General features: G+C 49.8%; 1 protein-coding gene across 1 annotated transcript; it reads left to right on the forward strand.

Annotated features, from left to right (window-relative positions):
* The first annotated feature begins 2,821 nt into the window (after positions 1-2,821).
* On the forward strand, positions 2,822-14,112 carry CD40LG (CD40 ligand). Its single transcript, XM_047765457.1, has 5 exons — positions 2,822-3,092; positions 4,865-4,996; positions 8,849-8,906; positions 10,630-10,692; positions 12,931-14,112. Exons 1-5 carry the CDS (start codon positions 2,937-2,939, stop codon positions 13,305-13,307), a joined length of 786 nt encoding a protein of 261 aa, XP_047621413.1. The 5' UTR covers positions 2,822-2,936; the 3' UTR covers positions 13,308-14,112.
* Positions 14,113-18,120: the final 4,008 nt, after the last annotated feature.

The raw sequence follows: 18,120 nt of genomic DNA on the forward strand, positions 1-18,120 counted from the left end.
GTATGGGTGGTCCTGACACAAAGGGCATCTGATACGGAGTTAGACAGCAGAAAATAGAGCTAAAATGTGGAAGCTGGAAAGGTAGTGCATGTCGGGGCAAGCTAGTGGACCAGGCAGAAGAAGGATGGGGGAGAGAGGGGGCTTCTGGAGCTGATCCCCTCACGCTGAGCATGCCAGGAAACTCGGCCAATCCGCTTGCCTGGGTCTGATGCGGAGTAAAATCAGATTAGATAATACCGTCTGTTGGAAGCCTGAGAGTCACCATTCTGCTGGTGGGATGGTGGATGGATGGCGTGGGGCAGGGAGGGAAGCAAGGTGACAAATCAGCCGCCTGGGAGAGGGGGCGTGTGGACCTGGACTAGGATGTGAGCCAGGGGTGGGAGAAAGGGTGATGATGGAGAAGCCCTGGGGCCGAGGGAGCCACTGGGATTGGGAGGTAATCTAGGCAAGAGAGAGAAAGGAGTCGTGGGTGACTCCCAGGTCTCTGACTTGGACAACTGTCTGGGGGTAGCAATACCGTTGGCTGAGCTCGGCTGAGGCTGGAGGGGGAACAGGTCTGGGTCGGAAGTGGAGTGGGGAGAGGAGGTAAGTTCGGGGCTTGCCAAATGGGAGGTGGCTTTGGGGTGTCCAAGTGGAGCTATTCAGAGGTAGATGCACTCGCAAGTGTACGGGTCAGGGCGGCAGTTATACATTTGGGGTTTATCACAACGATGGTGACAGTGCAAAGCGTGAACATGGATGGAATCAACCAAGACTCGCAGGTAGAATCAGAGGGGAGGGGAGGAGCACGAGGGCGGGGAACATCCAAGTTTTCAGGGGTATCACAGAAAAACGGGAATCTCACGAAGAAGCATTCTGAGAGGGAAGGGGGGGTTCATAAGGATGACAGCACAGGAATAGGTCAACAGCCCGTTAGGAGGGTCCCTAAACATGAACTCTGAGAAGCATTCGGCCGAAACGAATAATGGTGGAAGCGGTTTGAGGAGAGTGTTGTGGGGAAAATCAGACAGCAGGAGGCTGGGGGGTCAGGAAGTGGAGGCGGGGAGATGGGACAACACGTCTCTCTTGAAGTTGGTCATGTGAACAAACGTGGCATTGTCTGCATCTCTGTGGTCCCTTCAGCGACCTCTCCCTCGGGGCTGGGTCGAGCTGAACGTCACAGGGCCCTGGCAGCTCTGGCCCGCTGTCATTGCACGAATGTGGCGCTGGAGTTGTCCTCGAGCCCGTGATCATTTTCCTTTAGTGGAATCAAGGTTACTTGTCTAAGAACCGAAGCCTCTGACTTGACTGATCAAAGTTCATCACCAGCATTGAAGCCACCTACTTGGCAGATGTAGTGAGATCTGGGCCCAGGACAGGATGCCGGGGCGTGGGAGGGGAAGAGAGCGGCTGGTAGCTATGCAGATAGCATGCCTATCAGAGGGGTTTGGTACATTTCCTATTTGCCTCTCAAAACATTTTATGGGAATGACCAAAGCAATTTTATCATGGTTTCTAGACCAGGTTGGGATGTGGCATAGGGATTTCCACAGCGGCTTTTATTTTGAAGGCGATCTGATAAGACCATCAAAAGCCATTCAGAAATGTGTAAACACACTTCAGTGATTCAATCCGTTGTCAAAACTTTGGGTGTTTTGATGTTGTTGTTGTTCATTTGTTTTTGCACTTGTATGACAGCTATTTGGAACACTCGTATCATAGGCTAAGCAAATACCCAAAAAAACACAAGATGAGAGTGTTTTTTGGCTGCTTAACATGTTGCAAAAATCCTTAGTAGATTTCACAGGAACCTATAGGATAGGCGTGGTGGTGCAGCTGCCCCTTTGGATAGGAGGAATCTGGGGTCTGGAGAGAATTAGTGATTGGCTCAGGGGCCATGGCAATTTTCTGGTAGAGCAAGAATTAGAATTCAGGTCCCTTAGCTGCAGCCTATTCTCCCTGTTCTGAACCCATACATAGGCACCAAAAACGATCTGAGGGGGAGTTCTCTGGGGGCCTAGTGGGTTAGGATGCCTGCATTCCTGAACTGTGGCTCGAGTCACTGCTGTGGCACAGGTTCGATCCCTGGCCCCAGAACTTCCACGTGCCATGGGTGGGGCAAAAAAAAAAAGAAAAAAGAAACTGAAATAAATGTTGCAACTCTCATTTTTAAAGAAATTATCTGATGGATTGGAACAGAGTAGACAGGCAACTTGGCTAAAGGAAGTTAACGTTCCTACTTTAGCCTTAATCCCAGAGTTCTGGCTTGAATTCCCCCAAGACCTCACTTCTCCTGGTCTTTGGAGAAGTGTATGTTTCTTGAATTACCTTTCCAGCTAAATTTTCTTTCCTAATTGTCAGTGCTTCTTTTTGCTTGATGCCTTGTAGACTTGAAAAGCTGCTGGGATTTTTGTCGGGTTTAGAGATGAAAAGAAGTGTTCAGAAGCAGTGAGCTAGCAGCGAGCCACTCATAAAAGCAATCCAAACTTTTGTTGATGTTTCTTTCCTTCCCCCTAAACCGGGTTCCCGCTTTTTCTTAGTAAGATTGAAATTGAAATAAGTTTGTTGTTGGTGGATTCATTTGTCACTTTCCTTGAAACTGGTGAGCCCCAAACGTTAGACAGCGATTGGAAAATACAGCCATTGTCTGTGAAGCAGTCTATGACATTTTAAGGCAAGAATGAATATATGGAAGAAGAAACTCGTTTCTTCTTTACTAACGAAAGGGAAAGCCTGGAAGTGAATGATATGGGTATATTTAAAAAAAAAAAAAAAAACCCTTTACGTAACTTTTTTTGCTGGGAGAGGAGACTGCGAAGCACATTTTCCAGGAAGTGTGGGCTGCGACGATTGTGCGCTCTTAACTAATCCTGAGTAAGGTGGCCACTCTGACAGTCTTCTCATGCTGCCTCTGCCACCTTCTCAGTCAGAAGACATCATTTCAACTCCAACGCAGCATGATCGAAACGTACAGCCAACCTTCGCCCCGCTCTGTGGCCGCTGGACCACCCGTCAGTATGAAAATCTTTATGTATTTACTTACTGTTTTTCTTATCACCCAGATGATTGGGTCAGCACTTTTTGCAGTGTACCTTCACAGAAGATTGGACAAGGTAAGAGGAACCGTGGGCCTTTAGGAACTCAATTTGGGGTCCTTCCCGAGGTGGGGGGCTGGTTGGTTTTAGGTCTACCCAAAGGATGGACAGTGGTAAGCACTCAGAGAGATCAGTGGTCGTGTGGTATTTGTGTTTGGGGTCTGTTTCGTGAGGGCTGCTCGTCTGGTCTCTGGTCAACAGCTTTGGCTCTGCAGTCGGGCCGCCAGGGTGCAAATCTTGACTCTTGCCGGACCAGCTCTGTGATCTTGGGCAAGTTAGTTTACAATTCGATGCCTCGGTTTCCACAGCTGAGAACTGGGGATGGCAGTGGTCCCCACCTCGTAGATTAACTGAATTCAGCCCCGTGACGAGCTTAGAAGAGAGCTGGGCACAAAATAAGTACTATGTAGGCACTGGCGATCCTTTTGGGCTAAGGTTTTGCTTGAAAAGCAAACTTTTTTTCTGATAGAGACAAATGATTTTCTTCTAAATTTACAACTGGGAGAGCATCTGTTTGATCTGAAAATGCATAGTGCGTCAGGGTAGCATAGACACGGATAAGTCCCCAAATGTGCAGTCTTGGAGGCAAAGCGGCGTTCTCTATATTATTCTTCAAATACTGATGGTAGCTGCAAGCTATTCCGTTTCCCCAGAGATGTTTCCCATTCTTAAATAGTTGGACTTTCAGGAAGAAAAGAATGGAGGGAGTTGGTAGGTTGTTTTGCATTCTTAGGAAAAGATAACCATTAGGATCGATCCTGTTTCGATGTGTTTACCCACCTCCTCTGATGGGCGTTATTGGCTGTGTGGACAGACTATCAGTCACAGAAGAAAAGGAGAAATTTCATCAATGACTGAGCTGTTCCTAAGAGTCTGGATGTGGAAGTTGTGGATGCGGAGCATCCGGAGACTGTGTTTTGCTCAGGGATGTTGGAGTGGCCTCTGTTGGAATCCCGACCCAGAATTAAGACCACGAGGGTTCCTATCAGGATGAGATGGGGAAGGGACAATTGAGACGATTCATCAGGTTACCCAATGTTTAGGTTTCACTGCTGAGAAAAGAGGGGGATTCTGGGTCTGGTTGATTTGGCCTGGTGGGCTCTGCCAATCAATGCCCAGACATAAGCCTAGCCTCGATAAGGGAAGTATCGATCTGGGTAGACTCAAATTTTGCCCCGGCATTTAGGTGTTCTCTTAATGACTGTGAAAGCCGCCGGCGAACTGAAGCCTGTTCTGAACCTCGAAATATAATCTTAGTACGAGAAAGTGGCACAGAATTAGTTGATTCAACAAATGAATGCTATACATTTCATTATTCTAAGGCATCGAAAATCTCTCGTTAACTTTGGCAACGAAGGATGATTTCTTTCCAAATGCAAATGTTTTCTGCAAATACTGGAGTTAAAAAGAGAGAGATGTAATTAGAACTCAAGTCATCGACACACATTGCAAATTAATTTCTAAAGCACAGCATCACAGACACTAAGATGAAGTGGGCAGAAAAGCTCTGCAGAAAACTATTTTGTAGGCTGTGTTTATAATGGCCAATCATTACAGAAGCCCCAGGAAATGTGACCATTAGAGAATGGTGCTGCTATAATACGTGCAAAAATGGACACATTGTGATAAAATTTCTTTAGAATAGCTGTGATTTCTACCTAGCGTTTCAGACAATCTGACCTTGTAATTGCTGGCTTTCATAGATTTTTTTTTTTAACTGCTCATACATTGTTATTCCCCATTCTTCTTCATCATTACAATTTCTCATGCCCTTGCTATTTCACAAATAGATAGAAGATGAAAGGAATCTTCATGAAGATTTTGTGTTCATAAAAACGATACAGAGATGCAAGCAAGGAGAGGGGTCCTTATCCTTATTGAACTGTGAGGAAATCAGAAGCCAGTTTGAAGACCTGGTCAAGGTAAGGAGCTCACTTGTTGGGAAAAGCGTCATTGAAACTTTTTGGTTGGGAAACCTGCTTGGTCGGGAAACTGAAACCTGCCAATGTAATAGTTTAAACATTTGTTGGGAGACAGAGAGAGAGAATGGATATATAGATATACATATGCACATATAGACACATATATACATCCATATGTTCATGGGCAGGCATATTTCTTTAAAAAAGCAAAAATGAACCATAGGCCTATGGTGAAAAGGGAAAGAGAGGTTGAAAATGTGCTCATTCATAGGCATGTCCTGAGGAAGAATAAAGAAGACTGTGTCTGGGGCAAATATACACTTTTGTGGGCACATTCAGACGTGCACGTGAGCGCATGCATGCAGATGCCTGCGGAAACTTGATGAAGTCCATCGAGTGTGTTTTTTGCATTTCCTCATCTTTCCGACCAAACCTGGCTGTCTTCCCCCGGTGGCCCTGTGGCCTGGTCCCCGTGTCCCAGGGAAGTGAGTGAGAACCCCTGGCCGTTGTCGACAGGCCGCAGGTTAAGGTTTGGCCTTCCCCGGGGAGCCGGGGGGGACTTGGGAACACTGATAGACCAACAGAGCAAGGAGCACTTCTTTGCGACAGGATTTCAGGTGCCACGTAAGCGAGAGTTTCTCCTTTTACTGGGTGGGCAGTGGGTGACAGGCCTTCTCAGTGGTGCTTGAACCGGACCCCGCGTAGTACCACCTGCTCCTGAAGCCAGTCCATTCCCGGGCCAATCAAGACCTGAGACAGAGGGCGTTTGAGGCCTCCCACCCCACAGGCTGGTGTCCAGGGCGAAGTCACTGCAGGGACTGTGGCCTATGACGGGTACCTAGAGCCAGAGTTTACTGAGGGCGCGCCTCCATCATCCTTCCACCGCCGTGGACCGGGGGTCTAGGAGCCCTTTCCCCAGGGGAAGAGCATCAGGAAGTCTTTCTGCCCGTCTCCTCCCAGAACACTGAGCCCAATAGCTTGGCCCACGACTTCGGGGTCATGTGTTCCAGGCCGAGGACAGCTCTGAGCCTGGGGTCTGGGGAGCTGGCGAAACCAACAGGAGTTAGTTTAAGCCAGGAGTGAGGGCCTAAGATCTTATTTCTGGGCTTATTCCTGTCCTCCTGTACTGTCCCCTGGGGGTCATTTAATCCAGGGAGGACTCTGAGAGCTTATTCCCGAGGCACCTATGGGAATCAGAATGCGGCTCAAATCTACTGCTGGCGTCCAGGTTCTTTATACTAATCTAGGTTTTAGAGGAAGACTCCTAACTCTTTATCTGCAAGGCTTAGAGATGATTTGAGGTCCTCTGGTTCTTGGAGGGTTCTGGCTAGTATTACAGGATACTGGAAGGTGTTGCGGATTGAAATGGGAATAAAGCCACTTTTAGAACAATGGTTAATCATCCAAATAGCATGTTTAATGTGCTCGCCTGTGTGACCTTGGGCAAATGACTTCACCTCTCTGGGCCTCATTTTTCTCTTCTGTGCAGTGAGAGGGCTGAGCTGATCTGCAAGGGCACTACCAGCTCCGACACTCTAATTATGCCATCCGCCTTCAGTTCCCCCCACGGACAGTGACAGTGGCTTCTGGTTTCTTCTCTCCCTCCCTCTTTCTTACTGAGAGTTTCACAGTTGTGCTGCCAGTTCCTCGTAGCTTTATTTCAGGTCGGACGCGTAAAGCTTCCCAAGTCAGGTCCCCAGGATGAAAGTAAAGAAGAAAGCCAGTCTGGCCTCTCTGCCTATGCTTGCATGAACTAAATGACAGCGCCAAAGGTTCATATTCTGAAAAGGCAGAGCTTCTCAGGCACATCAGCCAGGGCTCCTTGCGTGCAGCAGAGGAAGCCCTTGCCTCCACCGCAGCAGGTGGAATCCGGGTCAATGTCATCCCACCCCGGTGGTCACAGTACTCCAGCTGCTCCACCCTCCCCCATTCCCGTATCCAGGCCCCCAAAGTTCTCATCCTCAAACAGTATTTTGGACTTTTTTAGCCTAACAGGCCGACTACAAAATAACCCCAAATTGGACTTTTATATTCCTAGCGAACATCAGCAGCCTTTCTTTCTGGGTCACAGACTGACTGGGCCAGAGCGACCTACAGTCCCTACCCAGCAGTCACTCAGTCTCTCTCTGAACACCTCTAGTGACAAGGATCTCCTTATTTCCTGAGGCAGATAGAACCGCGCTGTCACTCTGGGTGGCAAGTGGGATTCGGGGCTTACGTTAGGGTAAACGGAGGGAGCATTTTAAATGGTGTAATTTCGCATGAAAACTCACCCCCCCCCACTTCCACTTCCTGCTGGAAAGATCAGTTCTGTGATTGCTCGCCAAGGCCCGAGATGTCTCTGATAGGGTCTAAGCATCTCCTTGACGAGTTCAAGGTCAGCCTATCCATACCTGTCCCACGGAGTTCCCAGTCAGAGAGAAATAACTAATTCTAGATTTTCGGAAAGTCAGCTTTTAAAAGGCTTTCACTTGAGGCGGGGAATGAAACCCGGAGGAGATTAAAAAAAAAAAAAAAAAAAAAAGGACGCTGGGGAGTGTGGCTGGGGGCAAGGTCACGGAAAGGCAAGACAAACTCTGCTGACTTCACGTTTTCATCTCGGCCAAGCCCTGACACCAGTGCAACCACCTAGCCTAAAAGTGTCTCAGCCTCGCTCATCACACTCCATCTTTTGAAAAGACCCGAAATAGTCATTTGTTTGCTTGTCATCTCACAAACATTTTCCTGTCGCCTCTCTTTCACACTGCCACACTTGAGCTCAAGTGGAAAGGTGCAGCTCTGTGCCCTGTCACCGTCTGTGACTTACACCCTGACAGCTGGCGCCCGAGCTGAGCCTGCAGTCAGACCCTCCACAGGAACTGCACTAATTCCTTCCAAGAGAGAGACAAAAATGAAGGGGCCTGTAGAAGAGACTTGGTCTCGTGCTGGAAAGGAGCACAAGACTTTGGTTCTCAGAAGATGTGCATTCAGGGTCCAGAGTGAGGGTGTGGGTTAAGCCCAGCCTCTGAATGTCATCTCACAGTTTCTACTCTCGGATTCAGCCTCAGACTCCTTGGGGGACCTTGTGCCAGCCAGTGAAGCCCACTGGGCCTTCTGTTCAGTCTCTTTTCATCTGTAAAATGGCAGCAGTAGCCTTCATGACTTTCCAACCTGTGTGGGTGGCGGTCCCCTTTAGACCCTCGAGCCATCCTTCAGTTGCTAATGAGAAGGAGCCCCCGTAAGAACTGCTGTGTGGGTCTTGGACCATCAGCCACGCAGGGAGATGACCAGTGCTTTCTAGATGCTAAATCAAAACAGGTCACATGAGGCCACCAGCCACGAGAGCCGTTCTTCAGCCCATTGAAAGGGATACCAAAATAAAACAATGGCTGAGGGTCTCTTCATCATCTGGGATTCCTTCCCAAGGTCAAACTTGCTCTTTCCATTTCCTAAGAGATTCCAGACCAGTTTTATTCTAATAGATACACACCCAGCTTTATGTTTAATAATATTCTCTATACCAGTTCCCAGGGTAGAGTCAGCTCCCCATTCGGCGTCATTCGTCAATATCTGTCAAAGCGGGGAAGGTTGGGGTCACAGGGAGGGTCAGGATTGCGGGCTCTGGTCTGGGGAGAGGACTGGGAGATAAGAAAGCCCCGAGTCTGCTTCCAGGGTCACCCCTGGGCTTTCTGGGCTGTCAGCTCATCTGTCAGAGCCAAGAGCTCCCCATCAGTAGGATCGGGTCTATATGGGAATCCTCACCAGAAACAGACAACAGTGTAATGACAGATGCCACGTGACTGAAACCTCCGGCTCGAGCCCCCCGGCCAGAGTGCCCGTCAAAGTGACCTTGTACAATGATTCTTATTGCAGGGTATAATGCAAAGCAAAGAAGTGAAGAAGAAAGAAAAAAGCTTTGAAATGCACAAAGGTAGGCTCCCCTTTCCCATGTCTAGCAGTACTTAGAAACTAACAGGAAGCTTTAGGCCGATTATATCAAACAACCCAGTGCTGAATCGGGGAACCTGTAGCCCTGGAACCAAAAGACACATTTCTAGGGAAGACGCTTCCTTTCATGCTGACAATACCACGTGTGAAGCAATCGCATTATTCGCAACCCCTTGATCAAAGCCACCACACAGCCTGGTACCGGCTACCGAGGGGGAGATGACAAGACGGTCATTATTTGGCACTGTTATCATTCACTGAGTGTTTCCTGGGGAACCATGGCCCACGGAGCCTCAGGGACCAAGGCGTGGTTCAGTGAGACAGTCCTGTTCCTGAGGTCAGAGCATCTCAAACGTCTCAGGGTTGGAAGCGACCTTGACAGTCCTCGCACCCTGCCCAGATCACAAATCTCTTCCCCAGCAGCACTGACTATCTAGCCTCTGCTCCCACGTGCCTGGACCCCCTCTGTGTCATAAAGCAGCCTGGGCCGTCTGTGAATGGCTCTGATAGTTACAGTAAGATCACTACACACTTGGAGAGAGGACTTCCCTCCTCTAGAGCTGACATTTGTTCCTGCAATCTCCACTCGCTGGACCCCATTCTGCTCTTTGGGGCCATTCCAAGCAAAGCAGGATTCCTCTTCTCCACGGCAGCTGTCCAGATGTTGCAAACAGCAAACATGGCCCCTGAGCCTTTTCTTCTGCAGGGCAAACCTCCTCAGTGTCTCCCACTGTTCCTCTTACGACCCTTTCCAGTCCTAGTTCCATCCTTTTCTGGACACACTAACTTTCCCTGTTGCTCTTAGATGGGTGTTTGAGAGGCTGCTAAACCATGAAGTCCGTGTAAAAGCCGGTCTGGCTTGTGTGAGTGTCATACGCACAAAGACATGCGTATACACCTACATACAGAGGTACAGATACTGTTTTCTGAGGCAAAGAGAATACTCAGAACTTTGCTCTAACTATTGGTCTGGATGCAAAGGGTCACCTGATTTCCGTGATGGTTTGCTTTCAGAATGGCTGCAAACTATGTCGAGTGGTACCAGGTTGTCTGTTAACGGCATTGAAAATTGAGGAAACGGTTCATGGGGATGCTGCCTAGCTATCTTCAGGACAATGATAGCCTTGACAAAAGTGGTCATTTGGGTCATGCAATTTGGCTCAAGATTTATAAGGGCACCTACGACGTGTCTGGCACCAGGCGCTTTACTGGGGAAAAAAAAGACATTGCCACGCAGTGTCTATACTTGGGGATCATCGCACCTGATTCAGGAGCAAGGCTTTTACATGAGCAACACCCAGCTAGTAAGATGCTCTTGGGGTCTGATTTGGTCCACGCTATTGTCTCGATGGCCACACTATTGTATCCATGGCTACGTGTGCAGACCCGACCTTGGGACCCACTCAGATGACCGCTAAGATGGGAGTTGTTCTTAAAAGGCAGATTCAACATATGTTTAATGAAGAATGGCTTCTGTAGCTTGTGTTCACCTGTGTAAAGTGGAGTCAAGTACTGAACAACTGTTAGAAGAAGGGGCTCAGCGGACGTGGCCAGTCGAATTGTTGAGACGTCAGGTCATCCGACCACTCCTTTCCCATAACCTATTTCAGCACAGTCTGTGAGGCAGCTGTAGAACTAGATCAAATCTTCCTGCGGCCAGTTTCGTGTTTCTTTAGCCTGACGGTTGGCTTTTGGTTTCATTTCAGGCGATCAGGATCCTCAAATTGCGGCACATGTCATAAGCGAGGCCAGTAGTAAAACAGCATCTGGTAAGTCCAAAGCATCTGAGCACCCGCCACCCAAGGGGCAGCCCAGGAGGCTAAAGCCACGCAGCCTAATGATTAGTCTCCTCTCTTCCTCTGGGGCCCAATTTACAAAGCGGCCCAGACGCCGCTCACGCGCTCGCCTTTGTCTTCAAAGTGGCCTCAAATGCACAGATGGGACTTGCGGGGACAAAAGGAGGTGGGAAAGCAATTCCCATGTTCTCATTATGTTCCTGCTCAGTGGCTGCTTCTAAATGATGAATTACTGGGTGGAGGGACCATTATTCCGACAACACAGAAGAGATGGCAGGTAGTGACCTTGTGACTGGGAGCATCCCGCATCCTAACCTCCCTTCCCTGCGTGTAAATGGGCCTCCAGGGCTATTTTCTGCCATCTGTCAATCCCTGTATGATTAACCCCGCCTCACCGGGGCCAACCTCAGGGAAATTAAAGGTAAAATCATTCTGCAAAGATCAATAGATGCCGGGACGTTAGATTTTCCAATGAAGTAACAACAAACGACATACTGTAATCTTTGCAACTCTGAATGATTTTGTTTCCATATATGTTCTGCCATCATTTTAGCCCTTGGATTTTTTTTTTTTTCCCCAAATCTATATCTCATGATGGCTGGTGCTGGAGAGTGTGTCACAGCAGTTTCCTGTCTCACTTCACAAGGTGACTCTGAGCATCAATTGGAAGAAAATTACACTGTCAAGGGCTATACAGGTGTCAGGTGTCATTACTTAGCTCACCTCACTGTAGCTTAGCTGTCAGAAGAGTGACATAAAGCCCCTTTTCAGTACGGGCGGCTCCCACAATATTTAATATTTTGTCAAGTACCCCTTTCTCAGAAACTACACTTAAGGGAGAATATTAGCATTCCATAGCAGCCATCGGCCCAACGCCGTCTCATCCGGATTAGATGACAGCCGCCGAGTCGTGTCCTAGAGGAATAGCTTGTCTCGGACAGATCTCTTGGTGCTCACATTCTGCCAGAAGGGCCCTGACCGCTCGTGGTCCTGGCATGCTTTACAGTCCGCATCACAGTAGGTCTGCAAGGGATCACAGAGTCAGGTTCCTTACCCCAGCCAGTCGCAGACCTCTCCGACCTGCCTGGCCATGCGGCCACAAACTTGAACCACGTCCCACAGCAAGGACAAAAATGAGGCGAGGATTTATAAAAATAAATTTGCACACTCAAAAGATAAGGAACCTGCCCTTATTTGCTCAACCAGATGGCCCCAAAGCAAAAGCATGATAAGGAAGCCTCATTTCTAGAGTACTCTGGAGGCCCAAGAAATGCCAGGCATTTCAGGTTGCCTGTGCTGATTACTAAAGGATGAGTCTTAACACGGAGGGTCTTGCATCCCGATAGGCCCAAGACCACCCAACAGGAGGTAGAGAGAATAAAGCCCAAGGAAGAAAATGCATCAGTCCTTTCACATCTCCATCCCTCTCCCCCCCACCGTCCGGCTCTCGGTGGGAGCTGAGATCCGAAATCAGGTGCACACATGACTTGGAACCCACTCAACATCTCAGCCGAGAAAATGACACAGTGTTGGTGGGTACTCGGGCTTAGCCACAAGAACACAGGTACTTTCAAGTTGGTGGCGCCCACTGCAATGGGAGATCAAAACACACCGTGAAATGACAGGTTTATTTTTATACTTCCTCGCCTAATTTTAGTCCTGGCTGTGGGAGGCGGGTCGGGTTTGCAAGAGCGTGATCACGGAGGCAGAAAGGGGGTCTTTGGTTCCCTCCGTGCCGAGGCAGGGCTAGCGAGGTTGGTAGCTCTTGGACTTGGTCAAACTCAAGGAAAGCAAGGTGCGGATGTTAAGATTGGCCAAGACGTTGCCTGTTTGGGCAGGCGTCATTCATGACGTGGGATGGCGAAGTCATTCACACTTTCTTAAGTTCAAGGGCACCTTGGTCTTAAGGGCTCTTAAAGGGCGAGGGATCGCATTGCGCTCTTCCTTCAGTTCATCTTCACAAGTCTCTGAGATAAGCTCTCCCATCAGCCCCGTGTCACAGGCGAGAACTATTTACCGAAGCGCAGGGAGGTTGGGCCTGGGCCCAGCTCGGGTGAGGCCTGGATGGAACCCCATCTCCGGCGGCTGATGGGTCAACCATGGCGCCTCCATCGGCCTGTGAAGCCAGCAGCCAACAGTAACATCTTTTTCCTGGTAGCCTAGGGATCGGGTCCGCTCCCTCTCACTCCGGATGTCTCCTCTCTCCCTCAGTCCTGCAGTGGGCCCCCAAAGGGTACTACACCCTCAGCACCAACTTGGTGACCCTGGAAAACGGGAGACAGCTGGCCGTCAAAAGACAAGGAATCTATTACATCTACGCCCAAGTCACCTTCTGCTCCAACCGGGACGCCGCGGGTCAAGCTCCCTTCATAGCCAGCCTCTGCCTGAGGTCCCCAAGCGGGTCGGAGAGAATCTTACTCCGCGCGGCCAACACCCACAGTTCCTCCAAGCCCTGCGGGCAGCAATCCATTCACTTGGGCGGAGTCTTCGAGTTGCAACCCGGCGCTTCGGTGTTCGTCAACGTGACTGATCCAAGCCAAGTGAGCCACGGGACCGGCTTCACGTCTTTTGGCCTCCTCAAACTCTGAGCGGTGTGAGCTGGCAGGCTGCGCAGGGCTGATGCTGGCCGTCTCCGCCAAGCAGCAGAGCGGTCCAAAGCCACCCCTACCGTTCAACTGCCTATTTATAACCCCAGGATCCTCCTCATGGAGAACTATTTATTAAACATCCCGAGGCACGTAGGGCTGCAATGAGTGAGTCCCGGGGCGGGCGAAACCCCCAGCAGGCCCTGCTCCATAAAAGCTTATATTCTGAAGCAGCAACCCCACCGACGCAGACTTCCAGAGGGTCCTATGAAAAGACAAGGGCATTTGCACAGGTTGAATTCTGAGTAAACAGCAGAAAATTAGCCAACTTTAGTTTTGTCTCTTTTCATGCAGTGTCTTTCAGTGGAGAATGTATTTGATTTCTCAGCGAAGATGCCCAAGGGCAACGGGGAGCCTCAGCTCGCAGTCGTTTGTGGTGGATGCTGGGTCCCCGAGGCAGGGATGGAGGGGGCCGCCTCTAGAAAGTGTAATGCAGTGGAGAACCGAAAACCCTGCCCCCACCAGCCACCCTGACACTCATTCGCATCCTCTCTTTCTCCTACACACACACACACACACACAGAGTCAGGCTGTTGCTAATCAGCTATCTTATTTCAAGCCCGTTCCTAACTCCACCACTGTCGATGGGGGGGAGGGGGGCCGCCCCAAGGCTGCCCAGTCCTCCCCCGAGAAATGACTGTATTTAAAGGAAATCTATTGTATCTATCTGTAGTTCTCATTGTCTCCAGAGTGAACTTGTGATTATCTTGTTATTTATTTTTTGGATAATAAAGATCTCTTAACAGTATTGTTGCTACTTAGCATCTGAAGCCCCAGGCCAGGCGAGGGTGGTGGGGAAAAAAAATCACCCGGAGGAAAGATGCCCCACATTCCTGATATTTTCTGAAACTTGGTCCCGAAGCCTGTGGCACCGAAGAAGGTCTTGGCAACAACACCCTCCCCAAAGGCCGCCGTAGCCTTTGACGGATGACGTGAAACTTAGCCAGTGAAAAGCTTGCTCTGGAAAAGTTGCAGAGGTTTAAAAAGAGGCTGTTTTTTTTTTTTTTCCCTTGGTTAATCACAGCTCAGTAAAGCTGGAGGGACGGCCACTTACCTTTTTAAGAGCTGCCCTGGCAGTTCTGCCTTAGGCAAGGGGACAGGGAGCTGAGACAAACTGGGGGGAAGTACTGGCCCCTTGGTCGGTCTTGTCGCCTCCAGTTGAGGGTTTGCTCACGTGAAGAAGTCCCTGCTCGTCAGTCCCCCGACAGCACAGTCCCTTCTTGGCTGAGGGCCTTGGATGACCTTAGAGCATGAATTTCTAACACAAGGCTGGAGCCACCCTGGACAAACTTGCTTGGTTGTGTACTTTCTGCAGCAAGAGAACTTTGGTCTGAGAGGGGGTGACACTTGTGGACTCGGGGACTCAGGGAGAAGGCCGCAGGGCTATGGCGTCCTCCAGGGCGAAGATCCTTCTGCCGTGTTGCCCTCGGCCGGGGACACTTGAAGCGGGGGCGCAGCGAAGACGACACTGGCCATGCTGGTCACAGGTGGCCTGCCCCCCCCCCCTCGCTCTCATGAGGGAAGGGCTTGGCTGGTCCGGAGAGAGGCCAATACCCCGGCCATGACTGTCCCTCCATCCTGGTAGCTGCGGGCCCACAATGACGAGACAACGGGGGAGGGGCGGGCCAGAGGCGTTGCCCCCTTGTGAGAAGGGAATTCCTATCCATGCTGGACCCACGTTTAATACTCTAAAGACTCACACTCTGCTGTCAGCCTTCCCTGCACGTCACCTCCCCTTCCTCCTCTTTGGGAATCTTCCAGATCACTTCTACGTCTGGTAACCAAGGGTCTAACCACACCTCTTATCAGAAGGGATGCTATAGACACAACCCCCCCCTTCCTAGGCTTAGCTCCTCTGCGCCCACGCTTTCCACGGCCCTCCAACGGCCACCTCGCACAGGCCCAGCTCAGAACTTTCTCCTAAGCTTCAGCCTCCCATAGCCAAGTGCCTTCCACCTCGCAGACAGCTTCCTCTGACGTCACCCTCGCCCGTGCCCAGAACTCTAGGCCCCGTCCCTCCCCCCTTCTCTTCCGGTCCAAACTGTCATGCCTTTCGTCCTGACCTGCCCCCAGACCACGTCCCCAACTGCCTGCACTTCCACAGGGTGGGCCCGAGGGGTGAACCCAAGGCATCCAAATGGAACTCTCGCTCTTTGCCCACATGCTGGGCTCCACTTGCAGCGCCACCCATTCCAGTGAAGGATGCCAGCCTCCCCCCCAGGCCTGACACCAGGCTGAACACCTCCCTGCCCTCACTCCCCTGGCCAATCCCAGCAGCCCAGCGCATCAGTACTATTTCTTTTCCTTTCTTCTTCTTCTTTTTTTTTTTTTTTTTTTGCTTTTTAGGGCTGCACTTGCTGGTTTGCAGGCTAGGGGTCCACTTGGAGCTGCAGCTGCCAGCCAACACCACAGCCACAGCAATGCCAGATCCTTAACCCAGGGATTGAACCTGCATCCTCAAGGATACTAGTCCAGTTTGTAACCCGATGAGCCACAACAGGAACTGTTTCTTTTTGGTTTGGTTTTGTCTTTTCTAGGGCCACACCTGTGGCATATGGAGGTTCCCAGGCCAGGGGTCCAATCAGAGCTGTAGCCACCGGCCTACACCACAGCTACAGCAATGCAGGATCCGAGCCACGTCTGCGACCTACACCACAGCTCAGGGCAACGCCGGATCCTTAACCCACTGAGCGAGGCCAGGGATCGAACCCACCACCTCATGGTTCCTAGTCGGATTTGTTAACCACTGAGCCACGATGGGACCTCCAGGAACTGTTTCTTAAAGAGTTCTTAAATGAATCTACTTCTTTCTAGCTCTACCGCCACGATCCTAGTCCAAACTCCTGTCACGTGTCTTCTGGAAGATGACAACAACCTCCTGGACCCCCCGCCTCCCCTCCTGCTCCCTCCCATCCCTTCTCCGTGCAGGGCCAGAGCGAGCTCTTGAATAAGTTCTGATGTCACCACTCCCCTACTTCCCAATGACCTTAGACCGAAGACCAAAAGAATTAACTTATTTCTTCTCCTGCCAATTCCTCTCTCCGTGTCTGGAGTCCCAAGCCTCCGATCCTCTAAGCAAGGCTACAAATGCTTTTGTGCCTAGGAGGCAGGCAGGCTGTGTTCTCTACGTGGGACAGCTCTTCCCTCCCTGCTGCCCCAGCACTTGAACCCGACAGCACTGACGCGGTCGAGGCATTTCCTTCAACGCTGGGAGCTGCTTGAGGACCAAGGCCTTGTCCTGTTGCCCACAGTAACCTCAGCGCCATCCACCGGGCCGGGTACAGAACTGGCCCTTTAGTCATTGCGTTAAGGAGTAAATAATACCTGGAGCCGTTTCTAACTCAGTAGTCCGTGAAATAATTCTGTGTGTTGGTGAAAGCCAGAATTTGCCCTACTGTAAAAGCCTGCATGATGGCAACAATATCTATATGATGAAAATATACTCAAGGAGCAGAGAAGGACTGAAAATTGTACCGTAGGTAAAAATAGCTAATCTCTTTTTTAAATGTATTTTGCAAAAGTGAACATGGAAGCTGGTTAGACAATCGATGATGCTGGTTCTATACTTCGCTGAAACATCTTCAGAGTTGTTCCAGTAAATGATGAGGATTGGGGGCCATGCCTGATCTACCTATAATATGCTGATCAGAAATGATCTAATTTCATTCCATTTTTATCAACTTGGCACTTTGCATTCCAGCTAAGGGGTAGCAGAGAGGAATGCTTAAAATAATCAGTGATTTTTACTTCCAGAAAATAAAGCATAAAACCTGACTGTCTCTGTGCCTTGATAGGAAGCAAATGTCCATGAGATGCGAACAGGGCGACCTGGCAAGCTGTCCGCACAGGGCGCCCTAGTCAAAGGGAAACAAGAGACTCCTGGGCTCCAGAAGGAACACATTTTGTGCTGAACCTGACTATGTCCACAGGGCCTGATCCCCTGTGTTAGAAGCTGCACTGCCTTAGGCCTTTAGACCGGCTTGAAGCACTTTGAGTGGCAAACATGGAGCATGATTTAAGATTTTTTTAATTAATCTTTAAAATTGAAGTATAGGTGATTTACAGTGTTGTGCCAGTTTGGGGTATACAGCCAAGGGATTCAGTTACATACATATATATATATATATAATTTTTTTCATCTTTTTTTTTCTTTTTCAGATTCTTGTCCATTATGGTTTATTACAGGATACTGAATGTAGCTCCCTATGGAACATTTTTATCATGTTCTTTTTCTCTGTGAAGCACATCTTCATTTAAAAAGAAACAAAACCAGAAATCATCGGGAGTACCTGTTGTGGCTCAGCAGGTTACGAACCTGACTCGTATCCATTAAGATGTGGGTTTGATCCCTGGCCCTGCTCAGGGGGTTAGGGATCCGGCGTTGCCGGGATCTGTGGTGTAGGTCGCAGATGTGGCTCAGATCTGGCGTTGCTGTGGCTGGGGCGTAGGCCGGCAGCTGCAGCCCCGATTTGACCCCTAGCCTTGCAACTTCCATATGCTGCGGGTGCGGCCCTAAAAAGCAAAAACCAAACCAAAACCAAACCAGAAATCCTCATTGTCATTCAGTGGTGAAGGCTGGAGTCAGACAGGGATGGTCTAATCTAGGCTCCACGGTTTTACCAGCTTCATAACCACAGGCGGGGCCTTTCATCTCCTCTGGGCCTCAGTGTCCTCATCTATAAAGTGGGGGTGCTGAGAATGCCTGCCTCGCAGCGTTTATGAGGATCTGATGAGCCCATTCACAGAAAGCCCCCAG

Source organism: Phacochoerus africanus, chromosome X (genome assembly GCF_016906955.1).
Source record: "Phacochoerus africanus isolate WHEZ1 chromosome X, ROS_Pafr_v1, whole genome shotgun sequence".
Classification (NCBI taxonomy): domain Eukaryota; kingdom Metazoa; phylum Chordata; class Mammalia; order Artiodactyla; family Suidae; genus Phacochoerus; species Phacochoerus africanus.

Bases quoted from the DNA above. Each gene is read 5' to 3' on its own strand.
- CD40LG (XM_047765457.1), top strand. From the start codon at position 2,937: ATGATCGAAACGTACAGCCAACCTTCGCCCCGCTCTGTGGCCGCTGGA. The intron at 3,093-4,864 runs GTAAGAGGAACC...TTTCACAAATAG, and splicing joins TTCACAGAAGATTGGACAAG to ATAGAAGATGAAAGGAATCT. The intron at 10,693-12,930 runs GTAAGTCCAAAG...TCTCTCCCTCAG, and splicing joins CAGTAGTAAAACAGCATCTG to TCCTGCAGTGGGCCCCCAAA.